At 43.3% G+C, this 24,805-nt stretch overlaps 4 protein-coding genes across 7 annotated transcripts in view; 3 read left to right on the top strand and 1 right to left on the bottom strand.

The window, feature by feature from the left end:
• The first annotated feature begins 124 nt into the window (after positions 1 to 124).
• LOC142879331 (uncharacterized) lies at positions 125 to 4,678 on the top strand. 2 transcript variants are annotated; one of them, XM_076012538.1, is made up of 12 exons: positions 125 to 284; positions 500 to 589; positions 1,396 to 1,426; positions 2,361 to 2,438; positions 2,534 to 2,673; positions 2,757 to 2,882; positions 2,975 to 3,020; positions 3,113 to 3,175; positions 3,405 to 3,823; positions 3,906 to 4,010; positions 4,126 to 4,225; positions 4,393 to 4,678. In XM_076012538.1, the coding sequence occupies exons 2-12, from the start codon at positions 518 to 520 to the stop codon at positions 4,413 to 4,415; spliced, it is 1,203 nt and encodes a 400-aa protein (XP_075868653.1). In that variant the 5' UTR covers positions 125 to 284; positions 500 to 517; the 3' UTR covers positions 4,416 to 4,678. The 2 variants fall into 2 exon arrangements, with proteins under 2 accessions (XP_075868653.1, XP_075868652.1); XM_076012537.1 differs by having other exon boundaries at positions 4,123 to 4,225.
• Positions 4,679 to 5,148: 470 nt separating this feature from the next.
• rbm12ba (RNA binding motif protein 12Ba) lies at positions 5,149 to 7,274 on the bottom strand. 2 transcript variants are annotated; one of them, XM_076012533.1, is made up of 2 exons: positions 7,137 to 7,274; positions 5,149 to 6,983 (listed from the first exon to the last, which is right to left on the bottom strand). In XM_076012533.1, the coding sequence occupies exons 1-2, from the start codon at positions 7,199 to 7,201 to the stop codon at positions 5,576 to 5,578; spliced, it is 1,473 nt and encodes a 490-aa protein (XP_075868648.1). In that variant the 5' UTR covers positions 7,202 to 7,274; the 3' UTR covers positions 5,149 to 5,575. The 2 variants fall into 2 exon arrangements, with proteins under 2 accessions (XP_075868648.1, XP_075868650.1); XM_076012535.1 differs by lacking the exon at positions 7,137 to 7,274 and having other exon boundaries at positions 5,149 to 7,096.
• A 666-nt stretch (positions 7,275 to 7,940) lies between these two features.
• tmem67 (transmembrane protein 67) lies at positions 7,941 to 15,576 on the top strand. The gene is made up of 28 exons (XM_076012526.1): positions 7,941 to 8,195; positions 8,673 to 8,761; positions 8,875 to 8,965; positions 9,168 to 9,267; positions 9,581 to 9,644; positions 9,777 to 9,848; positions 9,950 to 10,012; positions 10,215 to 10,369; positions 10,494 to 10,602; positions 10,693 to 10,779; positions 10,974 to 11,039; positions 11,121 to 11,274; positions 11,380 to 11,500; positions 11,611 to 11,716; positions 12,033 to 12,089; positions 12,179 to 12,277; positions 12,371 to 12,469; positions 12,755 to 12,841; positions 12,954 to 13,053; positions 13,150 to 13,289; positions 13,363 to 13,503; positions 13,613 to 13,693; positions 13,787 to 13,903; positions 14,002 to 14,118; positions 14,539 to 14,646; positions 14,737 to 14,839; positions 14,923 to 15,065; positions 15,143 to 15,576. Exons 1-28 carry the CDS (start codon positions 7,946 to 7,948, stop codon positions 15,221 to 15,223), a joined length of 3,000 nt encoding a protein of 999 aa, XP_075868641.1. The 5' UTR covers positions 7,941 to 7,945; the 3' UTR covers positions 15,224 to 15,576.
• Positions 15,577 to 16,828: 1,252 nt separating this feature from the next.
• Positions 16,829 to 24,805, top strand: part of pdp1 (pyruvate dehydrogenase phosphatase catalytic subunit 1) — a 9,327-nt gene continuing 1,350 nt past the window's right edge. Inside the window, exons 1-10 of one of the 2 annotated variants that reach the window (XM_076012532.1) lie at positions 16,881 to 16,963; positions 18,216 to 18,278; positions 19,417 to 19,657; positions 19,748 to 19,915; positions 20,878 to 21,089; positions 21,181 to 21,262; positions 22,338 to 22,432; positions 22,516 to 22,684; positions 23,121 to 23,339; positions 24,095 to 24,805. The exon at positions 24,095 to 24,805 is cut by the window's right edge and continues 1,350 nt beyond it. In XM_076012532.1, the coding sequence (XP_075868647.1) occupies positions 19,430 to 19,657; positions 19,748 to 19,915; positions 20,878 to 21,089; positions 21,181 to 21,262; positions 22,338 to 22,432; positions 22,516 to 22,684; positions 23,121 to 23,339; positions 24,095 to 24,475 (1,554 nt within the window). In that variant the 5' untranslated portion in view covers positions 16,881 to 16,963; positions 18,216 to 18,278; positions 19,417 to 19,429 and the 3' untranslated portion in view covers positions 24,476 to 24,805. Of the gene's footprint in view, positions 16,964 to 18,215; positions 18,279 to 19,416; positions 19,658 to 19,747; positions 19,916 to 20,877; positions 21,090 to 21,180; positions 21,263 to 22,337; positions 22,433 to 22,515; positions 22,685 to 23,120; positions 23,340 to 24,094 lie in introns of both variants that reach the window. The other variant, XM_076012531.1, reaches the window with a different exon arrangement.

The raw sequence follows: 24,805 nt of genomic DNA, 5'->3' as shown, positions 1-24,805 counted from the left end.
CCAAAGTAATGCCTGATAAACACATATTTTGTTATCTACGAAATGTCTATTCAAGGTGTTACGAATTTTGGCTTGTAAATATTAGATTTTATCGCGTTCTGTTTGCTCGTGAAGGGTACAAAATAATTCTGTTCAATTTTTATTTTATTTTTTTTACACCGGCGTAACCACTGCTGCCTGTTCTTCCTGAAACGAAACGAAGCATTCTGTGCTTCACAGGCGGTTGAGACACCTGGTAGTTCGAATTTTTGGAAGAATTGACGCGTTTCTTTGTAATATCTCGGGTAAGCTATCACTTGGGTTCCTTATTGAATTAAATCTACATATGTTTTGTTACATGCTATCCTTTTCGTTCCATGTGGGCCGATAAGTTCCGAGAATTCGATTTACGTAAATTGTCAATTTGCCTCAAAAAACGAACGTCGAGCAATTATCGTATTGCTCTCGTTTGGCGAGTTTGACGTTAGAGTTTAATTAGGTTTCTACCTTTGTCCTTCAGTTACGAATTCAGAAGAAAATGGACGGATGGACGCCAACGAACCAGTTTCCACCGAAGAAGGGGAGCGGATTCCAAAAATGGCGTGATAAGGTGCGCATCACACTGATGTTCAACGTAGTTCACCAAAACACTCACAAATTAAAACGTTCCTCTCTCTGCCTTCACCGAAGGAGCCCTAGTGCCATGTTTTATGAGTGCATGCACTGGCCGTTCTGAGGCTAGACGGTGGCTCTGCCTTCAACACACTCCGGTGTGTTTGTTGTTAGCCAAGTCGCTGCCTTTTAGCATCGGCTGTGGCGGGCTTATTATTGTTCGACGACTTGTCTTATACACGTTGTACATATGCTGCACAACTTAATTCGCGAGAGGGTATTAAACGTTACCCTATCAAAACAATGTAAATGTGATGGAGCAGGGTCCTCGTAACAGGTGCTGGAATAAAACTAGCCAGAACTATTCCTGAATGAAGGTGGCCCTACTGTTGGCTCTGCTCCTTTGCATTGTGACTATACTGAATACTGATAAACACACATCACTTGGCATCAGGCCTTAATGAGGTGTGACTCCAGTGTACTTTTCTAAAGGGAAACACAGAGGTCTTGACCTTGGTTTTCTCAGAGGAAAATGCATTTAGTGCAATTTTGTTTGTCATCGAGGCAAATAATGCTTTTCTAGATTCTCATTTTATGGGGATCACCAGACCTGATGAGTCAACGGTCCATTTGCACACGCTTCTGAAGGCTACTGCTCAATGCAGGAGTCGTGGCAAATTACTGTCTCTGTGCCATCCAAAGCATGGCAACATAAAGGAGGACTTCAATCCTCTACTGGGTCATCCTCCTCACTAATGCTGTATGTGTCTCTCCTTTCTCTGGGTTTATTCCCTCCATTGACAGAGAAAGCAGCTGCAGCATTCTGCTGACATAGGTAAGTTCTGTATTCACATTGCCACATGCTGAGAGTTGAGCTTGAGATCTTGATTTTTTATTTTTTATTTTTTTCCCCCAGCCTCATGCTGGGAATGGTGGCTTGTTCACCACGCTGTTGATTAAAAATCTCACTCTCAGCGACTCTTGTGGTTCCATCTATGACTATAGTGTTATTGCTGGAAAAACAGCTTTCCAGATGTGTGCCACACACTTCCAATCACAAAAATCACAGTGTATTTTATTATTTTATGTGGCCCGACCTCCAAAGATGTTGCTGCTTTGAAGGCCAGTACAATAGCATGAGGTCTCATGGACCGGGTCCCAAACCAGCAGGATACACAGCATTGCAACCATTTTCTGCTATTTTGGCTGAACATTTCATGCACTTTTTGTGCAGTAATGGTTGTATAAGAAGCATTTTCCCCAACAAATGTGTTTAAACACTGTCAATTGCAATATGCAATTGGCTTTTGTATGCTAGTGCAACCCAAGCTTGAGTGGCAATATTAAGTCATCAGAGTATTACAAATATGGACAAACGCTGGCTTCAGTCGCTGTGCAGAAGTGTGACACTTCCTTTGTGATCAGGCACAGTGGCAAGTAATACAACATGGGAGCTGATGCTCCTGCAGAATTGGGACTTGAATGGGGGTCAGTTGGAAAGCAGCTTCCCTTGTTCTGCCTTCAGGCTTCAAAAATACAAGGAGTTTGGGTTGTCTATGGTTATGATAAAATAAAAAAAGGTCTGTGTCTAATCTGTGTATGAACACAGCACAAGTTCTAAACCATGATTATGTGTTTTTGACTGTACCAGTCAAATGTTTTTGTCCACAGACAAATGACAATTAAATAAAAATGTTGGTCGCACATTTGTAAATCAGTGCAGGTTTCCTGCTTGTTACTAATCACCGTTACATTTTTTATTTTTTTAGAGTTTTTCAAAGGAGCGACTCTCCAATCTGTGCCCTCTCTCAGCAAACAGCTGCAAACAGTCACAATATGTGTCATTGGTGAGTAAAACGTTTTTTCTCACACAAAAATCCTTGACCCATTTGTTCCGTTTAAATGTTTTTAAATGTTTGACTAATGGTCGCTGCGTCTGCAGGTCTTCAGTATGTGTGGGAGTACCGCAGCCCCACTAAGAGTGTCCAACCCCACTACCTCTGCAAACTCTGTGGCGTCTCCCGCTTGCAGCATGACATGCTCGCCCATGTGAAAGGCTGGAAACACTGCTTGAAATACTTGGTAATTTTTTTGCTTGTTTGCTTTTAAACAAATGCTTAAACTATGTTCTAACCTCTTTTGTTATGCCACTGACTTCTGCACAGCAAAAAGCCCATCCTGGCAAGGTGACCCAAAGTGAGGAAGAGGCAATCAAAGACCCGGTTATAAGAAAGAGCATCAAAGAAGCTGCAGCTGAAGTGGAGAAGTCAGAGGGGAGGGGTCAACTTAAGGTGACATCTAGCACTTTTGACGCCGAAGTTAAAGACCCTTATTAGTATTTAATCAATTTAAAGGTTCTTTATTGTTGTCTTTGCACTTTTAGGTGCTTTTAAAGGAACCGGGTCACGTTCTTGCTTTCAAAGGACTCCGTGAGTTACTCCTGGGCATTATTTTACAAGGAAAGAACCTTCATTTGGCAATGTTAAGATTTCAAAATCTCTCCTAATCCTTGTCTTCTCAGCTTCTGCTGTTCCTAAAGCGAGGCCTCCACCACCAATACATCCCAAGATGGGACCAGCTTTTGGTGGGTTTTGGAATTTTATTTTTATTTAGATGTCTAAATAGTCTAAATTATATAAGAACTTGGATGTTAAAGTATTCATCCAATGCTGAGCAAAGAGAGAGGGTATAGTTTTATTATAGCGATCAGTGCAATGGAGGTGTATACGAACACCACTTTCACACTTTGTTGATTTTTCCACTTCTTGTTTAACAAATGTATTTGAAGAAAATTGATAATGTGTGACTTGCAGATGGGAGGTTACCAGAGGAGGGCTATTCAGAGGAGTTTCCTCCAGGTGGCCAAATGTCAGACTATCCAGAGGAGGACTATGGGGACCTTGGTTTTGAAAATTACCAACAGGAGGAGGATTTCTCTGAGCATTGCACTGGTCAAACACCTTACCATGATAATGATGATTATAAGTACCCACAAAGAACATTTGCAGGAAGCTTTGGATTGGGTGGTGGTGGAGATGGCAATGGGAGAAGAGGTTTACTGGACCGTATTCCGGACCGTATTCCAAACCAAACGTATCCTATGGACTTCCAGCGTGGACAAATGGGGGGAAACCCGATGAACAGACAGATGGAAAGGCCACTGGAGAGGCCAAGTCTGATGGGAGCAAATCCACAAAATGGCAACCAATCTAAGACGCTCCTCAATCACCTGGTACATGTCAATGTTCTTACAATAGTCCACATTCACTGGTATGCCTTATGGAACTTCTGACTTGACCCTTTTATCTGTTTAGGACACTTTCCAGATAGAAAATGAGGATGATGCACAGATGGTGCTTATGGTAACACGGAAATTGACAGACATATTGATGGAATACAGACTGAGGAGTGTTTCCAAGGTATGGGCAGGTTGCAACAATGTGATTATTTTTGGTTTTGACAATCTCATGGACAATGAGATGGAAAATCATCTGCAGTTATTCAGGAAATGTATTCCATCTGTTTTCTCAGCAGGATTCTAGCCTGACTAACCTCTCAATGGGCTTGAACAACTTCACACCAGAACCTTCCAGATTGCCAAGTGTGAATGACCGTTGGTTAAGCAGTCTCCAAGGTACATATGGAAGAAGTCTGTTGTGATGCATTACATCTGAAACTTTACAAAACTATAATTTTTTATGTAGTTGTATAAATTTATGGTCAAGTTAATTTGTCCGAGGTCAGCCTTGGAACAAATGTTTTTTTAAAAAAAATCTTGTCATTTTTTTTGTCTCCTTGCAGCTCCATCCAGATATTACAAATGACCACAGAAAGGGATAATTGTCCACCTTCTTATCGTCCTCCCAGTTACATATATTTTTAATTGTCATCGATGTTTTCTTCTTGCAGCTGGAAAATTTTCCTTAATTTTTACTTAAAAAAAAAAAAAGAACTTGGACAAGTTACACAAAATTGTGTGCATGTAGCTTACATTATCTCATCACATACTTTCGTTGTTTATTTCGTGTGTGATAAATGTTTTCCTGCAAGGGTCCAGTTCAATTAAAAGTGTGAACAAAAAACCCTATTTATATCTTGATGTCCGTTTATTCCCAACAAGCCTGGAATTTTCATAGATCCTGTACTAAAGCGCTTTTAAACTTTGGTTTGATGAGATACTCCAAGATGTTATGCTCATGGTGCCAGGAGCAGGTCAGAGCTCTTTTTGCATTGACTCACAAATTACAAAAATTGCAACAGACTGCTCTTCCATCCCGTTTTTTTTTTTTTTTATTCCTGATACAATAAGTACAAAACAAGGACCGTTTCAGATGGCAAACTTTAGATTAGATTTTTTTTTTCTCCCAATATCCCTTTTTTCCACCCAACATAAAACCTTTTAATTAAAGATCGATATACATTTTAAGAAAACAACCTTAATATGTAGGTTTCTGTAATCAATCAGCATTTTCTCAAGTCTCAACTTCTCTCAATCAGGACAAACATACAGCCGACAAAAATATCTAAGTAATTCTTATACAAACGACAAAATGAATATTATATTCCTCAATCACATTTATTTTGCCATTGGAATCACAAAGTTTCATGTAACTTGTCGACATATTAAGACTATATACAGTAGTCGTCCTAAGCACAAGCAGTATGTGGCCTAAGTGGCACAATGTCCTAGCATTGTCAACACAACTGGCTCATACTTTCACAACATTGAACAACGGATAGTGTGCCTAGTTTGTAAGCTCACCCAGTGTATGAGGTCCTTGTGATCGGATACATCTTGGTCATGTTGAGGACAATGAGCTCATAGGCGACAGCGCCCACATGTGGGCTGGCGAGACCATACAGATTAACCTCCGTTAACACAACTCAGAAGTACGGCTGGATTTTTAATTGTTTAATCTGAACATGACAATCGATTAATTGTTAACCTCCCAAGTTGTAGCACTTGATGGGTTTTCTGGGATTTCTACTTGGGAGGAAGTTTTCTGCGTGTCTTGGTTTTTTTAGAGTCTGGTCTAATCCAAGACTCCGTCAGACGAGTTTTTGCCAACATGAGATTCATATGGTCCCTGCTGATAGCAGTAATTTGAATCACATTAGAGCCCACAAGGCAGCCTGTGAGCTTCAGAGCATGGTGATATTCCTCAACGTTTTTAAAAGTGACAAAAGCTTTGTCTGTCCGCTGTCTTTGCTTGTCGAGAAGGTGAAGGACATCCTTGTGCATCATGTTGCGACATCCGAGCAGTAGTTTTATGTCCGTCTTTGTCATTGTTTCGGGGAGATTGCTTATCATGACAGTGAACTCCAAATCTGGCGACAAGGCAGTTGTCTGAAAGTCTGTTTTTCGTTTTTGAGGTGGGTAAGACGACTTCTCATCGACACAAGGCCTCTTCATCTGGACTGCTGCCATTTTTGCTTTCTGGTTTGCATTTTCTGACAGAGGGAGGTTTGGGGTTTTCCTGCTATCCCAGGTGTCTTGATGATGATTTTGCATTGCAGCCGCCCACATTTTCTCAGTTCCACCACGCACTTCCACACAGTTCGAGCCCATCAGCCGCTGGTTGTAAAGAAGCGCACTGGATGCATCCTCCTCATTTGAAAACCTGACGAGGCAGCCATGTTTCACTCCCAACTCCACGTTCACAATGACTTCCTCCATGTTCAAACCTCTGAAGAAGTCACAGATTTCTTCTTTAGTCACTGAAGGTGGAAGTCCAAAAAGCCGTACGAAGCCTGGTGATGAGCTCACAGCCTGCTTCCCCAAATCATTTGAGCCATCTGTGGTAAAAATCTTGGCGATGTCTTCTTTTAGGAGCAAGTCATTATTTTCTCCTGCCCCATGTGGCTGGAGACTTTGAAGGACAGTAAAACAACCAAGCAGAAAAGCAGTGCTCGAGTCCACCGTATTTTTTGGAGATTGTGGATCTATTGGCTCTGGAGGTCTGGCAGACTTGGGTTCACACAGTGATGAGGCAGTAGCAGCTGGAGGAGAACTTGCCCGAGGTTGGGGACAATCCACAGGTGAAGAAGGATTTCTGATGGCGAATGGTTTCTTCTTCTTCTCCAACATCACCCTCAGCTTTTTCTCCACTTCCGGTAGACTGCTTATCGTCAGGCACACCTTCGAAGCTTTGAGGACCTGGCCGTTGTGCCGCATGGCGAGCTGCGCGTCTCTCTCGGCGGTAAAAGCTATGAAGGCCTCTCGAAGCTTCCCCCCGATGATGTACACGCCACCGTCCGGAATGTGAAGATCTTGGAAGAATGAGCGAATGTCTTCAGCCCCGGCCCTTGCATCGAGCCCTTGCAACTTCAGGATAACGGTCATTTTCATAAAGGGAAAAACGAAACAAAAACTCTCCGGTGCCTGTTGCGGACTGAAACGAGACACACACAAACAAAACAACACGTGGAAACACAAACACGCAAAATGGTTAAGAGTCGAAGGAGGAAGCTCACCGCGTGACTCCGACGAGTACGAGTGAGTGAGTGAGTGAGTGAGTAAGTGGAAAGAGGAAAAGGCGACTTACGGAGTCGATGATGAGCTAAAAAAAAAAAAAAAAACCTGAAGACTGAGCGACGGCTTTGTGGTCATTCAGTCTTATCGGGTCCGCCGAGAGAAAGAACTCCAAACTTTATTGGTTTGAGCGACACACGCACACAAACCTCACATGCTTTCCCCGCCCACCGTCCTTGCCCGCATTTTCTGAGAGTGAAAACCCACGCCCCCTGCTGGACACATTAAATATCGACAGGACGACTCTCAAAAGACCAAAATAGACGAAGCATCTCGCTTCTTAGATAAAACATTCCTATGACTGGATTTAGGAGACTTGTATTTTAAAATCAAATCACAATATTTGAAAAATGGCAGACGCACCAGTCAAAACCATTTAAATCTAATCTCCCTTTGTAAATCTAAGATTTTAGTGTTGTTATTGCCATTTCAGCCAATTAGAAGCTATATAACGTTGTCAAAGTAGACAATTGAATTTAATAGTTTATACTTGCCCCAGCAGACAGTATATAATAGCGGGCTCTGATAGAATTTAATGGAATTTAAGAGTCAAAAAGATGGAGGGTTTATTTTATATCTGCATTACTTTACAAGTAATCATTGTAACTCTTGTTGACATCAATTCCATATGATAAAATAAAACATTCGAATTTTAAAAAGAACGCTGCACAAAATACAAAAACATGTTAAGTTCTGTCATAATTAAAGTAATTAAACCAAACAACGGCTGATGAGTGACTCATTTGAGCAGTCTTTGTCGTCTTAAGTTGAGTTAATTTTTTACAATCACGTCGTAACTCGGTTCTTGTGACGCCATCACGTATGGCGCACAGGCTCATGGGTAAATCAAGGGAACCGTTGTTTACCATGGCGACGGGGACGCTACGATTTGTTAGCCACAGCAGCAAACTGTCTGTAACTGTGTTCCTTCTACTTTATATAGATTCCACTCGGTGCCAGCAGTTTGTCTTTCCGTTTAAAGCCCCTTCAGATTGTAGCGTTGAAGAATTTTTCGACATCTCGAGTCTCTCGTGTGTGAGGTGCGGTGCAGATCAGCGTCAAAGCACAACAGGTCAGTGCATGCAAGTCATAATAATAGCGTGTGTTGTGATTTTAGGCTATCACACAGACACAAAATGGATCGTTTCAGTTTTTAAGAAGGGGAAGTTTAACAGAGTGGAAGTCTTGCGTACAGTCTACTTTAAAGACGGGGTTGGTTGGGTATCATCAGCCGTTGGCTCAGTGATCGATCATGCACGGTGCTAGCGAAACATTCTTAATGAGCTCAGGCCACCTCCCACGGGCATTTACTGCGAATGAAAACGACACTGTGTGCAACCGCCCACAGACAGACATACAGTCAGACAGACAGGAGGGTAATCGAGACTTGGAGTCATGATTAGTCTCCAAAACGCACGGGAATTTTCAGTACAAGCACTGTGTCAGGAATTGCATTTTTGTGCGTCACAGAAATACTGCGTCGGTAAATGAATTTGTCCTGAATGTGGAAAGTGCAAATAGTATTGAATGTATTCTCTTCCCTTTGCAGGACTGAGCTGCGTTTGCAAAACTGGCTACCAAACTGTCCTCACTGATAAGGCGTCCATTACCTGTCAACAGTGTCCTACCAACAGCCCTGTGTGTGCAATTTATGTTCAGCCTTCTTTCTTGCGTTTCACGCCACATTTCACCGTACTTTATCGACACTGTTCTTCTTACTTGGTGCGAATGTGTTTTGTTGATGTTTTCAGGGTGTCACTTTAGATGGGTTTGGCTGTATTCGCTGTCCCGGTGGTCTCAGTGATGAAGGAAAGTGCCGCTGTCCAGAAGGGCAAATCCTGGGTGGGTCATCAAGTCATCAGGAAAAAGACTTGTTCAAGGATGCATATGACATAAACTAACTGAATAAATAAATGTTCAATAGGTTATTAGGTTTTTGAAAAAAAAAAAGGGGGGGGGTAGCTTATTGCTATTAAATAAACAAAATGCTGGAATACTATAAATTGATATGTTATGTGTGACCTGTATCTCTTGTCTCCTTCAGTTGAGAGAGATCTCAGTGGACACCTCTTGCCAGAGGCAAGGTGTGAAACATGTCAAGGAAGTGCTCCTGCATTATCTGTAGCTAACAGCAACAGTGACAGGTAGGTTTCAGTTCAATATTTCAAAGACACCAATGTACTGTATGTCTATTTTACCTCCACTTGAGGATATATACATATGGTGCCTAGTGCTTGAAACAGTGAGAGGATCATTGTTGCATTGAAGAATTTCTTGAGATTAGTTTTGTGCTCCACTTGAAATAGACTCCAGCAACTTGGTAGCTGTGGTAGAAAGTGGATAGATGGATGGATGGATATTTTGTCTTTGCTTTGCGCTCTGGGATACAGGTTCCAACATGTACAGACAATGTGATGTGGTTCTGGATTATCCAACCGCTCCAATGTTGTCTTTCAGGTGTGAGCGATGCCAGGCGACCTTCACAAACTCTTCCTGTGTTTGTAACCCTCCCAATATTCTGGTGAGCTCTGCCTCACCTCGAACATCAGATTTGTTTCAGACACATCATTCATAAGCAGACTACACAATGACACGTATCATGAGTTCAGGGTTGTATGACTTTGTATGAAGTTGTTATTATTATCTTCTCTAGGCAGGAGGATTATGTTTCCCTCCAGGAGGTCTCTCTACCAATGTGAATCCAAGTGTCAGCTTTGCACAATTGGTACGTTTCCCTCTTTATTTGCTAAGAGTTTCTGTTTCATTTATTCAAGTTATTCTCATTTCTGTTTTCTTCTCTCTTATTTATTTTTTATTTTTTTGCAGAAGTTCAGTGTCCAGTCCGCCTGGTTTGTGAAAAACCTGTACTCCTCATCAGCAGCCTGTTTTGTAATTTAGATTTTTCTATTTTATTTTTTATTTGAGCAAAATCTGATTAAAATAACCTCTCTTTGCTGTGTTGAAGTTCATTTTTTGTAGAAATTCCTTCCTGCCATTGAACAAAAGTAAACATATGTGTGGACATATTTTTCCTAAAAGCATGTTACAGTTGCATGACCCTGTTTTTCTTTTTTCTTTTTTTTGGTGACAGGTCTTCTCAAACTTGACTGCGTGCCAGGCTCTCGGCAACATGTGTGTGATGAACATGCACTCCTTAAGCAGTCTTTCCACCGATGCCTGTGGGCTCTTTAACAGCATCTTCCGATCGAGAGCTGCTTTGAGCTCCACTCAAGATATTTCTTATTGGTAATTAGCATTTCCACCGCATATGTGCATTAATTGTGCCGTCTTTGATTTCTTTCACTAGTTCTGCAAACCTGTGTGGCCTATAGGGGGCAGTACACTTTCTGATTGCTCTGTGTGTCTAAAGGAGGGGCAACCTGCCCTGGCTTTACTATGGGGATGAACCAGGACTAGCCAATCGTGTGCTTCAGACAGAGCCTGCTCCCATTCGTTTCAGTTTCAGAGGAAAAAGCAAAGTGAGTAACTGAAGCGGCATCATCCTTAATGTATTCAAACTACTGTTCTAACCCAGTCGTTAAACTACTTTTTTTTCTGGCAATCTGTAGAACACTGAAATCAAGCTGATCGCTGCTGTCTACAATGTCAAAGGTGAATTCCTCAGATGGGAACAAGTGGGAGGACAAAATCTCCAGGTATTTTGACTTGTAATGTAAAACAGTTTCTTCATCAGCTTGAGCATTTTCTCAGAAGCTGAAGTCACCTGCAAATGATTTTTTTAAGCGCTTGCTTGAGTAAATGCTTAACACAATTCTGGTTAATTTTACTACTATCCAATAATTACAAACTGTTATTTACAATTTACATTATATCTAATTATCTCTTTTAGCTTTGCCCGGAAACAAAAGCCAAACAAGCAACGGCCTTCAGCTTTGGAACTGCCTACCAACAAAGTGTGAGTTATTTTGTGTGGTTTGTTAGCTTGTTGATCTTGAGTAGATGTTGCAAACTGCTTACACCTACAGTGTGTGTGTAGTGTGATCTGTCAGTGGCAAAGGTGTTGGAATCCTACCCTGAGCCGCTGTTCTATGATGTCTTTATGGATCTGGGAGGAGAAAAAGACAAAAAACTTCTTCCTCTACCTACGCTTGTTTATAATCAGCAGTACAATGGCCGGTTTGTAAACCAAGGTGGGTATTTATCCAGTGATATGTGTATGTGTGTGTAAAGCTATAATAAAAGTCTGCAGTGTTACATTACATTAAATAAAAACATGTATTTTTCTAAATTGTCAGAGAGCATGCAGGACTGGTACCTGTCTCGGCGCATGTTTCTCATCGACACGCTCAGTGGCAGAGAAAAGAGTCTAAGTTCCCTGCCCAAAGTCATCCGTGTGGCCAGCAGTGTGAAAATAAGGTGCCCTCTCTAAGTACTGTTATTTATTTGAAAAAGAGATTGAAATAAAGCAACAAAAAAAAATACTTTCTTTTGATTAACAATGTTTTATATTTCGTTTGTTTTTTCAGATTCCAGCTGGTTCCACGCACCCAGGAAGGAAAGGTTTTCGCCCCTCTGATGTCTGTGACCTACAGAGACGTCCTCATCACAGACGCCAACACGCAAACTGTGTCTGTGAGTCAAATACATCAAACCCACACTTTTATCTTTCTACAGTCGGTGTGAAGCTAAAGGAAACCTTCACTTTCAATTTATTTTTAGTTGCTTGAACCGAAAACTTTAATACGTATTTTGCCACTGTATTTCGTGCCAGGTGATCCATGACACAGTGGGCCTTTAAATGTCATTGCGACATTAAACACTTGTTATCTGTCTCTGCAATGACAGTTTTTTAATTGATTAGATTCCCTATGAAGGATCAAAATGACTATCAAACTTAAAAACAGGCTTTCGTTTAGGTCTTATATTGAACTTGTTTGTCCGCTACTAGATGAAGTTTGCTGTGGAGTACGAGATGGATCAGAGCGAGGCCCGCATAAAGACTGATGTGAGTAGAAGGAAATGAGCACATGTGATTTCTGTCTGGTCCGTTGCTGCCGATGCTGATCTTTCCTGGCTGCGATTCCTCTCTCCCAGACGGCTCTGGGTGTGTTGGGGGGTTTAGCTGTGCTCTACTCGCTGCTGAAGACCATCAGCTGGAAGCGGAGAATCGCCTCCCCACTCATCGATGCAGAGGTTCGCAACTGGAAACCCATCAGAACACAACAGTCACGTTGCGTGTGAGAGTGTTTTAATTCATTCTGATGTGTCCCTCTGTGTCTATCTTAGACAATGGTGAAGTTTTTGTTGTTCTATGCTGGAGATCTGGCCAATGTTTTCTTCATCGTCACCGTGGGAACTGGACTTTACTGGCTCATTTTCTACAAGGTTGGTCCAGTTCAATTTTGTATAGTTTTGCCCCTCTGTTCTTCTGTTTCGATCTATTGTCTGCTTTATATTCCTTAATCTGTTTTACTCTCTCCGTTTGGTCTTTCAACTCCCTTTTTCATTCTTACCTTTTTTCCTTTCTGCATTCATTAGACATTTAAGGCAAGTCTTTTTTTTCTTCTTTTTCTACTTGGCTGAAGCATTTCTGTCTGAATGCACGTCATTGTGATTACCATCTGCCTACTCTGTCTTGTACTAATGTTTGACTGGTTTCTGTCTCTGTAGGCACAACAGTTTGTGTCCGTGTTGTTGCCGCTGCCTGTACAAGAGGAGCAGTTTGTGACGTACATCGGCTGTGCCTTTGCGCTTAAGGTGTGGCCGCGACTTCAGCAGCAAAAAAAAGCACTTCTGGTGTTAAAAGCTAGACAGTGAGGGCTGGCACAGGACACTAAATGTCTTATTTTTTCCCTCTGTTTCATTTCAGGCTGTTCAGTTTCTCCATAAGCTGATCCTTCAGGTGTCAGTGGATGTTTTCCTCATTGACTGGGAGAGACCCCGAAACAAAGGGAGCAGGAATCTACCTGGTACAATACAGGGCTTCACGTTGTTGCAGACTACACAGGAAGTCACTGCCTGACTGACTGTTTCAATCCCTTTTGCTCTGGTCGCTGCATTTTCAGGCGTCGGTGATCCGAAGCGGGACCCTGCACCAGTCAGCATCTGGAGAACCTACTTTGTGGCCAACGAATGGAATGAGATCCAGACCACCCGCAAAATCAACCCGACCTTTCAGATTATGGCTGTGCTTTTCTTTCTCGAGGTGCCTCTTGGATTAACACATTTCCCAGTTTATGTTCTTCTATTTCCCTGCTGATGCCCTGCCTGTCGTTCAGGTGTTGCGGTTCTCGAACCTCTCCCTCAGGGACCCCTGGTCGGACCTGGAGCGCCCCCCTCAGGCATACGTCCCCTCTTACAGTCTGATTCTGCGCTATGGGCTGGCAGCCACACTGTGGCTGTGCATTGGATGCCTGCAGGTACATCAGCCACTGTTCTGCTTCTTTCACTTCCTGTCTTATCTCCTCAAGAAATTACAAAAAATGTGAGCTTGTGAGCACTTCTTTAAACCCCTTTCTCCCCCAACAGGTGATTTACTTCACTGTGTTTCACGAGCACTTTGTGGAAGACAAAATTTGTCAGTTTGTTGATCTTTGCTCCATCAGTAACGTGAGTGAAAATGCGACTGACATGTTTCACAGTTTCTCTGTGTGGGGGGAAAAAACATCTTACACCAGCAGATCTTGTACACGTTTATTCTAGATCTCCGTGCTGCTGTTATCTCACCGCTGTTTTGGCTACTACATCCACGGGCGTTCCGTTCACGGACACGCAGACACAAACATGGAGGAAATGAACAACAATCTAAAGAGAGAGGCGGTAAGGGAGCAAATGCCCTTTTAACGGGCACGGCTGAATAATTTCCTCATTTGATTCAGTTGCATCACTCCATCACCTCTGTCTTTTCCCTGTCCCAGGAGTCTCTGTGTGGACAGAGAGGTCTTCTTCCCAACACTGACATTCAGACCTTTCAGGTGTCCCTTACCACACATGTGCGCTCACATTACGACAGGATACGGGAGCCGTTCTACAGGGTACCACCCTCCACACCCCGGGCGTATAAATCAGTGTTTCTCAACTGGTGGGTAGCGACTCAAAAGTGGGTCGCGACCCTGTTTTGATTGGGTTGTGCCTTTGTGGGCAGTTTCTCTTTTCTTTTAAATACATATATATATATTTATATGGAAAATGTTGGGCGTTTATTTCGTAGGACACACAATTCAATTCAACAATTTCAATAATTTGTTCACTAGGCATCATAAAAAGTGGGCCAGCCTTTTTATTTTTGTGGAGGTAAAAAAAAGTGCTGTGGAATAAATTTGGGTCGCGACTTCATGATAATTGAAAGCGTGTGGCGTCCTGAGACTCCACCAGTTGAGAACCACCCTTATGAATTATTGCCAACTAGAAAGAGGAATCCATTCTTTTATTTTCACTGTGTACTGTGTCTCCAGAGAAATGGGCCGTCTCGGCTGATGGACGCAGGCTCGGCTCACCAGTTTGACCAGAATACCAGAGCCTACCACAACATCAACCACTTTCTGGGATCAGTCATTGACCATGTCGGTGCAGATTATTGTACATTTGCACCGCTTGCAAATTATCTAGATGTTGAGCCCAATTTTTTACATATGGTTGCTGCCTCTCCTTAGGCCTACCCCGAAATGGACTATATAGTGAAGGACAAGCTGATGCTGGAGAGGGTCATAGGAATGGAGTTCCTTGAACCCATAGAAAAAAGCATATTTTACAACGGTAATGACCTCCAACGCTGCTGTATGTTTGCACCCACGCCGCCTGCGCCTGCATGTATCACATGTTTGCGTTTCTCCTGGCAGACAAGGCTCACTCGTTCAGCGATGTGCTCTTTTACGGAAACGAGGCCACGCTGCTGATCTTTGACACGCTGTTCTTCTGCGTCGTCGACCTCGGATCGCAGAGTTTCGTGCTCGCATCTGTGCTCACGTTCGCGCAGCAAATGGTCAGTATTTGTCACGCACACCTTCTGCTGTGATCAAAAGGGCCACATGCGAGTGTTTTTTCATGTCTTGCGTGCAGATATTCCGCTCGATCCGTCACCGCTTGGGAAGGAGGAACCTCGCCAATAAGACTCTGGTGGATCCCAGATTTCTGATATGATTTTTCCTGCCTGCCATCATCTCAGTCGTGTTTGGCCAGCCTGGTAGTGGCCATGAATGTACAATTCGTCTAGACTGAGCACCTATTGGCACAAGAGTGCACCACTGATACGTGTCTGTCAACCACTTCTGGTCGGTAAAACTCACTGACATCTGTTAGGAATCGGTCTTGTGCGAAAGCCCTTGACGTTTGCCACTGATGTTCCCAAACTTGTCTTAACTTTCAGGAAAACTGTTTTTTAATTTTAACAACTATTGCAGCTCTTTTTGAACATTTGTAGAGTTTTTCCACAACTGATATTTGGTGTACATATGATCTTTTTTTTTTAATTATTAAAAGATTTTTGATATGTTTTTGGTTTCTGTGTTTTGTGATCACGTCAGCACAAACTGCATCTCCATATTTCTTTGATATAATGTCACAATGGCATTTTTAATGCCTGAAAAACATATTCTAACAACTCCACTCAGGCCTCGTTATGGTAAGATAAAGTATCCTTAAAAGATTATGCCAAAACTTTGGCACCAAACTACTTTTTATTTTTCAACTTTTGAAAAATTACCCTCCTGCTATGTTCATTTGTCAGGAACAGCAGTGTGTGTGTGTGTGTGTGTGTGTGTGTGTGTGTGTGTGTGTGTGTGTGTGTGTGTGTGTGTGTGTGTGTGTGTGTGTGTGTGTGTGATTAGGGTGAAATATGTCTCACAGTTGCAAAGAAAGAAAGTCTGACATTTCTGACATCCTTTTTCCTCCAGTTTTACTGCTGGGTCAAATTGACCCGCGAACAGTATCTATGTGATATGAACATGCAGGGGGTGGTTGCAAATATGTGAGATAAACCATATTATATAAACCATATATTGAATGTTGATTACACTAATTAAGGCAAGCAGAAGAAGTAAGAAGTTTCATACTGAAAAAATACATATATAATACTATTTTTCCTAGATCCTCAAACTTTAAAACGGGTCAATTTGACCTGTAACATAACAGGAAGTTTAGATAAATAATAACACTAATAATAATGGACAATATTTCTTCTGGTAATGTGCCACTATAGTTTCAGTTGTTACTCTGTCACTTATTTTAATACTTTTTAGAATTTTATTTTATTTTTATTTTTATTCGATGCCCTATTGCTGCTATACTTACACTGTTTCTGTGACTTTGGAGCTATCTGGCACGAGAATTTCCTTCGGGATTAATAAAGTTTATCTTATCTTATATTTAGATTGAGAGTAGTCTTTAGTTTGACATTTCAAGATCACATCAGTATACTTTTATAGCTGTTCATTATTAAAGTGCAAACACATTCATTTAGATCACAGTTCATTGTGATTCATTTCTAAATAAAGCTGCCTTGCATTCAGTGTTTTAATGTAAAAGTATGATACCAAAATAATAATTAAAAAAAAAAAAAAAAAAAAAAAAAAAACTTCAAATGATGCAGGGAGCAGAGCGGCTGTTAACGTGTCCCACATTGACTTCCCTGTCACGTCAAGTCTATGGGCCCGGGATAATAAAAGACTTGGCTCGCCTCATTTTTTATTTATTTTTTTATTATTTTTTTTTTTCCCGTACGTGCCTTTGCAGCTGGTGTGACGTCAGCGCGGTTGTCGGGGGATCAGCCAATTAGCGCTTGGCTTCCTTGTGCGGCGCCCCAGAACGACACAGACCGGAGGGGTCGCTTCCCACTGCTGTCTGTCATGAAGGACTATAACTTCTTCGCTTTCGCCGGTTAAGGTGAGAATCCTTCGCTTCTCCGTCTTTCATTTAGCTCCCTTCTTTAAGCTGTGGCCGCTTTGCCCTCCAACGACCAGACATGATCCAGGTTGACGGCGGCTGATGGGCGTAACTTCAGCCAGACACAGCTAGCCGTGACTGTTAGCACGGTCGGTCACTGCGTTCTGGTTGACCGGGAGAAACCGCCGTGGAATTGTCAGTAATATTTTGTCACTTGTCTGTTCGCCTTCACTCAGCCTGTCACTGACTGACTGTCATTTGCCTTGTCCTCGCTACTAGTCACGTTCCAACGCTGCCAGTAAAGCGCCAACTGGAAGCTAGTTAATGACAACAAACATGGCAACTTTCGGGACATTCTCAAACGCCTCACGTAAAAAGCTTGACGTAGCTTAATGACCAAAAAGAGCCATCAACCATCACCTAAATTCAAAAACCAAAACGATCAACCTTATTTTATGGATAGTGTTCACGTTAAGCCTTTTCCTCTCCATAGGCGCTCAATGTACAGAACATGCTTAACGCCGACAGTATGCATAAAACAGGAGTTATCATTTTGGGTTTTTTCGGAGAGGTGAAAGTGGGCATGACTAGAGATGTCCACACGAAATTTGGCGATGATTGATCGCTGTTTTTGGTCATTGAGCAACGTTCAGCTTTTTACGATAAACGTTTCAGAATATCCCCAACTTTCTTGCGGCGGTGTGATTCTGGGACGGAATTTTGGCTCCGAGTGTTTCTCTCTTCTCTGACTCATCCAAGGCTTATAATTTGGAAGAAGACTTATGATCCTCACACACCCACACCCACACGTTAACAGTGTTGTGTCGAAATGTGTCCACTCGCGTTGTCGTACTCGAGATTGGTCTCAAGACCCTTTTCAAGAGCACTTTTGAAGGGTCTTGTCTCGAACTCAGTCAGAGGAATTTTTACTGGGCCTTGTCTCAGTCTCGTGCTGGACGGACTCGGGATTTTTGATCAAGACCAGTCAAGACTCAGCCAACACTACAGTGACAGATAACGGGGAAAAAATCCATGCTGTTTTACGCTCTGTTTGTGACACCCAGAGTTGCTGTTCGATTTAGAAGGAAACTCGAATTTAGAAAAGATACTCGTTGTTGTTATTTGTCTTTGATATAGAAAGTCTTGGTCTTGTCTTGACCTCGAAACTCTCTGGTCTTAGAAATGTCTCGGTCTCACTTGCTGCGGTCATGACTACAACACCAGTGTCCCCCTCCTCTTCCTCCTTCCTCAGATCCGGACGGATCCCAGGAGATTTGGCCGCAGAGTGGCTTCTCTGGTTTGCTTCATTGAAGCGGTGAGAAGAAGAGATTCCACTGGGGTTTTGTAGGGGTGAATACGCATCGAGCATCCAGTTCACCAGGTCGCGACCTGAGATGTCTCAGGATCTAAATGTCAGGGCTGAATTCTTGCTGGGGTTATTTTAAGCAGAGCTCGCTGTCCCGTGTGACCTCAGCAGGGCAGAGGGAAGCTGTTGCTTCACTGCAGCTCCTGCTGCTGCAGTGTGTTGATAGGCACCCGGTCTGTGGTAAACTGGTTCAACTAGCAGGCCAAGCCGGTGAGACTGTGACATGTCATTGTCATTACTGCACACAGGCCAAGGCAGAGCTCCTGGCCGGCTTGTTGGATTTTTTCTTCTTCCTCATACCTGGAAGATTCCATTTCAAGTGCCAATAAATTAATTGGCAGTGACATTTTAATGCACTTGCTTCCTCGTAAAATACTCTTCAGTAGCCTGTCAAAGGTCCTATAGCTGAGTAGTACCAGTCCTGTGTTCTTAATTAGACTGGGATGATAACTCCAGTTACACCAGCAGCAGAATTAGTGGCCAACTGTCTTAAAAAAAATAAATAAAAAAAAAATCATTTTTAAATTTACCTGCTTTCAACTTTTTATACATGTTATCCTGTGTAATACCCGTATACTTAACAGTGTTTAAAAGACAAACAATGCATGGGCATAGAGGCTCATTATTGGTTGTTTTTTTTGTTTGTTTGTTTTAAATATTGGTATAAACTGTTTAATGCAAAAGCTCGACCATCCCGAGCGCCCAATGATGTGGTGCCACCTGGCAGAGATCCAGTTTCTTCACAACGAAATAGTCAATTCAATGGTCAATTTGTTTCACACACTGATCTCATAGAATTGGAAGTGAATAGCCCAGTGTTTTTTTACACACACAGACTAGACACACAAACTTGCATTTTGGCTTTTCCATGATCTCATTTGTTTTCCCCTGCTCTCGTCATCACATCCAGCTCTGGAGCGTCACTGCGCAGCCTGTCTGTTCCGGCCTTGTTTGCTCAATAGTGACCAGCTTCACACTTTGTTCCCTTTAGATTTGTGCCCCCCGATAACATCTGTTTTCAGCTCTTCCCTCCACGGCCGCGTGTTTGCTCACATCAGAGTAATGATGCCTGTCTTTGTGCCTGCAGCTCACCTCCAGCCATGCCTGTGACGTCTCAGCTGCTCAGGTGCCTGCCTCGCGCCAAGCTGCTGGCCTGCAGTCTGTTACCGTGCCAGCAGCACCATTCCACCTCGCGGTGGTCCTCCTCCCGCGGCTGGCCACGCCACCTCCAGGCGAGAAGTTACCACTCCACCCCGCCCCTCCAGAGCTACATCCTCACACCCCCGCAGGTCAACTCCATCCTGAAGGCCAACGAGTACAGCTTCAAGGTCCGTACGCTCGTTTGTGCAATGAAAATAATTCACTCTTTCCGCGCCTGCCACTTAAGTTTTTTTAAGTCTAAAGTTTTGACTTTGCAGGTGCCTGAATTTGATGGCAAGAATCTGTCATCGGTGCTGGGTTTCGAGAGCAATCACCTGCCGGCGAACGCGCCAATAGAAGACCGTCGAAGTGCAGCGACGTGCCTGCAGACACGAGGAATGCTGCTGGGTGTGTTCGATGGCCATGCCGGCTGTGCCTGTGCACAGGTAGGAGAAGGAAGGGTGCAATTCAAGGTCATTTAACCCGGGGCGTTTTAAATTCTTTGCCAAGAAATGCAAGAAACACCCAGAGGTCTAATTACATCAGTAGCAGTAATAGAGGTGTAATAGCAATAAAAATATTCATCTCAAAGTTTATCTTCTCAAAAAAAAATCACACTTTTTGTCTAACTCCTCGTCTTTTTCCCTCTGGCATCACAAATAAGTTAAAACACCGTCCTTGTAGTTTTCCTCTTTTCTAATTACTGATGTTTTCCCTGCTGAACCCATTTACTGGATACACGAATAAGTAAGAATAAGAAGAACATTCTGTGTTGCTGTCACTTCCTCGGTGCACGGTGAAACACTAGTGAAGGTCGTGATATTTGATTTTCTTGCTCTAGGTGACAGCGACTCTCGCTAGACTGATTATTAGTGTAGCGTAACATTGCTTGCAACGCAAACACAAGAATGAAATCCAGTTTGGAAGAGTTTTAAATTGGAAAATCTGACAGAAGTGTGTAGCAGCATTTCATTTGAGTGGCAACACAATAAATCTGAACACTGATCTGCTCGGTGAAAACTGCAGTTTTGACATCAATTAATCCTCCAACAATGTATTAGAAGTTATGTAGTGAGACTTTTAATGAATTTAGCTCATATGTCATTTTATCATATCTGGGTCTAGTTTCTAGTGGCTGTAAGCTGCAACATAAGTTATTTATTTACTCCTGCCCAACACAAACAACCAGAAGAGAAACTAATATTCCTCATGTTTGCTACACTTTGTTCACCGTAAAGGGTAGATGGGCAGCGTACAATATAGACTGCAGTCATGTTGTAAAAACGTACTTTGTGCAGCGGCAGATAAGATACGCATCTAGAAATGCAGGGACATTTTTTCTTGACTTTCTTGGTTTCTTGACAGTATTTCAGATCTGTCGGTTGTTTTGCTCCCTCGTCTCCTCCAGGCCCTGAGTGAGAGGTTGTTTTACTACATTGCTGTGTCTCTGCTGCCCCACGACACCCTGTGTGAGCTGGAGGCAGCGGTGGAGGCCGGCAGGGCCCTCAGTCCCATCCTGCAGTGGCACAAACACCCCAACGACTACTTCAGCAGGGAGGCTCAGAGCCTCTACTTCAACAGCCTCCGCACCTACTGGCAGGAGTTAATTGACCTCACCAGGTATGGATGTACATATTTAGGGTCTAGAAGGCTCACGGTGCCGTTGCCAGTCTCTGATTTCAGCTTCAGACTCTTTATGTTTTCCCTTCAGCCCTGGTGAGGTCCCAGACACACGCGAGGCCCTGCTGAATGCGTTCAAGAGGCTGGATAATGACATCTCGCTGGAGGCTCAGGTGAGGGCCTTCTGCTGACTTCATGGAACACTTTTCACGCTTGGTCTGCCTCTTGAACTTCCCACGAGTAAATATACTGAAGGAGTTTTGTTTTGTTTTTTCTTTCAGTTAGTTCAATTTGAAATTGTAGCCTCTCGAGTTTTACTTTTTTTCACTAATTTTTCAGAAATGATCAAAAATGTTTGTTGTTTTTTTTTTTAAAATGACCACATTTGGACCCTTTTACTGGTGATGTGACTCGAGATTGGTCTTGGTCTCGTCTCGCACTAGGAGGCATTTTTACTGGGTCTTGTCTCGTTCTTGGACTGGACGAACTTCGGAGTTTTGATCAAGACTGGTCAAGACTCAGCCAGCACTACAACAACACGATAATAACAGAAAATAATCCAGCTGCTTCCTTCTTTTGCTCTGTTTGACACCTAGAGTGGCACAGCCCACTTATTCCTGGTTAATTTTTATTTTATGAAGCAAAGTTGTTGTTGTTTTGTTTTTTTTTTCAAATGGTTGGCAAAGCAGCAAAACTAAATTTAGCAAATTATTGAAAGATACCTTAGTGAAAACAAATGTTGCTGTTCCATTTATGCAGAAGCAAAACTTGAATTGAAAAAAATACGCTTTATTTGTTCTTATTTGTTTTATTTTCTTTGATATATAAAGTCTTGGTCTTGTCTTGGTCTTGATACTCTCTTGTCTTGATAAGGTTTTGGTCTCGGTTGCTGCGGTCTTGACTACAGCACTACCTTTTACAACGACAACAAAAATTGTGTCATCATGTTAACATCCAATAGTGAAAAAAAAGATTACATAAAAACATTAATAATTGATATTCTTGCTGGACATAACTGACTGAAAAAAGAGTTTAAATCCAATCGTTAATGTGCTCTCAGTCACGGCTGGAATGTTCTAAATGCTGTAAATTTTACATACAAACTCTCCAATTTTGGCCGCAGTTCAAAAACGTCAGAATCCAAATTTAAAACTTTTATGGACTGCACCCGAGCTCCGGTGTCGTCGCCTCTGTAACTGAAACCAAAGTGTCCCATCAGATGACCGACTGAGTTCCTTCACTGCGCAGGTTGGAGACCCCAACGCCTACCTGCACTACTGGGTGCTGCGGGTGGCCTTCTCCGGAGCGACGGCGTGCGTGGCCCACGTGGACGGCTCCGACTTGTAGGCAGAGTGAACACGTTTACGTGCGTGAACAGATTTTCCGTCGGCCATCGTAACGGCGTCCGTCTCTCTCCTGCGTGTAGGTATATTGCCAATGCAGGAGACGCCCGGGCCGTGCTGGGCGTTCAGGAGGAGGACGGCTCGTTCAGCGCGCACACGCTCTCCAACGACCACAACGCCCAGAATGAAGAGGAGGTATCTCGCATACGGGGAGAGCACCCTCCCTCAGAGAGGAAGACGGTGATACGACAGGTCCGTTCCGCCCGAGTTTGGCACAGTGTGGACATTTTCAGTACCCGCTTCTTCCCGAGCTCAGGGTCACGGGGGTCTGCTGGAGCCTATCCCAGCTGTCATAGGGTGAAGGCAGGGTGACACCCTGGACAAGTGGTCACTTCATCGCAGGGCCACATAGAGACAAACAACCGTTCACATTCACATACACACATACGGACAATTTAGAGGTTCCAGTTCGCCTCACGTGCATGTTTTTGGAGTGTGGGAGGAAGTCAGAGAACCCGGAGAGAACCCACACAGACACAGGGAGAACATGCAAACTCCGCACAGAAAGGTCCCAGGCCCGGAATCGAACCCACAACCTTCTAGCTGTGAAGCAGTCCAGCTTACTAGAAATAAATCAATCAATAACCCCCTCCCTTCCTCCCTGCCTCCCTCCTTCTGCCCACCTCAGGACCGGCTGCTCGGCCTCCTCATGCCGTTCCGTGCGTTCGGGGACGTCAAGTTCAAGTGGAGCATCGATCTGCAGACGCGAGTGTTGGAATCTGGGCCCGATCAGCTGCATGAAAACGAGCACACCAAGTTCATCCCTCCCAACTATCACACCCCCCCGTACCTCACCGCCGAGCCCGAGATCACCCACCACAAGCTGCGGCCGCAGGATCGTTTCATGGTGAGAGGCCACTGCCAGTTTTCTTAAAGCGTCAGGAAAGAGGAAGTGGAGGCGCCTGACTGGCACATACTTGTTTTAGTGTGTGTGGCAGGACCGCAATCAATGCCACAACAGTAAAATTATTATTGGGATGTGCACTCCCACTTTTCAGTGGTGAATGTCAAGTCAACTTATTACAGTCTGAAATATAGAATCCATCCATCAATTTTCAATACCTGCTTCCTCCTGCACTCAGGGTTGCGGGGCTAAAATATATATTATAATAATGTACATATAGATTAAGAATTCATTAGTGGAATTGATAGTTTATTTTCATTTACAATGTAAAAATAACAAAATTGTGTGCAATCAACTGACAATAAAGACGAGAGAAAAAAACGTACAAACAAATTTGCTTGATGAATACTTACTAATAAAGTAACTCTGTACATAAAAAAAAGAGCAGGCTGAAGCTGAGACTCATTTTTACCTTTCCTGCACATCTATTATACATTATATTTAATACAACCAGGGACTGATAAATGGCCCTTGGTCTTTTCACTTACATGTGCAGTGTCTCAGTTAAACCACTAGGGGTGTGTAAATGAAAAGAAAACGCACCAAATCACAGCCTGTCGTGAAATTTGTGGTTTCACTCCAGAATCAAGTGAGAGATAAAACAAGACAACACACAACAGTGATTTTCTCTGGATTTTAACATTGTTGCCTGTTTTCAGCATTCAAATCAAGTTAAAGATTAAGTTTGTGATTGACAGGTGATTGGCTCTGACGGCCTCTGGGAGACGCTCCACAGACAGGAAGTGGTTCGAATCGTCGGGGAGTTTCTGACGGGAGTGCACCAGCGCCAGCCTCTGAAGGTGGGCGGCTACCGGGTCACGCTGGGACAGATGCAGGGCCTGCTGGAGGAGAGGAAGGCGCGCGCCTCCTCCGCCTTTGAGGACCAGAACTCGGCGACCCACCTGATTCGCCACGCGGTGGGCAACAACGAGTTTGGCACCATCGACCACGAGAGGCTCTCCAAAATGCTGTCGCTGCCCGAGGAACTGGCTCGCATGTACCGCGACGACATCACCATCATCATCACCCAGTTCAACCCACATGTGATCGGAACACAGAGGCAGGAGGGCCAGTCCTGAATCCTCCACAGACATTCACTGTTGTTGTCTTGGAAGTACACACACACACACACACACACACACACACACACACACACACACACACACACACACTCTGTTCCTCTGCATGTGTGGACTGACACACAAGCACACAAGCAAGCTACGCTAACATCGCTCCACATATCTGAAGTTTTATTCATTATTTCAAATGTATTTATGTAAAGAGTTTGCACACTTGTACGCAGCGCTTGACAACTTGCAGATCCCTATGAAGTCAAGAACGTCCCGTTTAAATTGGACGTTATGCATCCTCGTGTTCAATTTACACACAAACACACACACTTGGCTGCA

The sequence above is a fragment of the Nelusetta ayraudi genome, unplaced genomic scaffold (assembly GCF_046127955.1).
Source record: "Nelusetta ayraudi isolate G7.1 ecotype Tasmania unplaced genomic scaffold, CSIRO-AGI_Nayr_v1 ptg000136l, whole genome shotgun sequence".
Taxonomy (NCBI): Eukaryota; Metazoa; Chordata; class Actinopteri; order Tetraodontiformes; family Monacanthidae; genus Nelusetta; species Nelusetta ayraudi.
The sequence above is the reverse complement of the archived record's forward strand: the minus strand, read 5'-3'. Positions and strand labels throughout refer to the sequence as shown.

What these genes read in the sequence shown, in the direction of transcription:
- LOC142879331 (XM_076012537.1), top strand. Translation starts at nt 518, where the DNA reads ATGGACGGATGGACGCCAACGAACCAGTTTCCACCGAAGAAGGGGAGC. An exon ending in AACACTGCTTGAAATACTTG is followed by an intron (nt 2,674 to 2,756) that starts GTAATTTTTTTG and finishes ACTTCTGCACAG; the next exon opens with CAAAAAGCCCATCCTGGCAA. An exon ending in AGACGCTCCTCAATCACCTG is followed by an intron (nt 3,824 to 3,905) that starts GTACATGTCAAT and finishes TTATCTGTTTAG; the next exon opens with GACACTTTCCAGATAGAAAA.
- rbm12ba (XM_076012533.1), bottom strand. Translation starts at nt 7,201, where the DNA reads ATGACCACAAAGCCGTCGCTCAGTCTTCAGGTTTTTTTTTTTTTTTTT. An exon ending in TTTAGCTCATCATCGACTCC is followed by an intron (nt 6,984 to 7,136) that starts GTAAGTCGCCTT and finishes GTCTCGTTTCAG; the next exon opens with TCCGCAACAGGCACCGGAGA.
- tmem67 (XM_076012526.1), top strand. Translation starts at nt 7,946, where the DNA reads ATGGCGCACAGGCTCATGGGTAAATCAAGGGAACCGTTGTTTACCATG. An exon ending in GCCAGCAGTGTGAAAATAAG is followed by an intron (nt 11,501 to 11,610) that starts GTGCCCTCTCTA and finishes TTGTTTTTTCAG; the next exon opens with ATTCCAGCTGGTTCCACGCA. An exon ending in TGGGATCAGTCATTGACCAT is followed by an intron (nt 14,647 to 14,736) that starts GTCGGTGCAGAT and finishes GCCTCTCCTTAG; the next exon opens with GCCTACCCCGAAATGGACTA.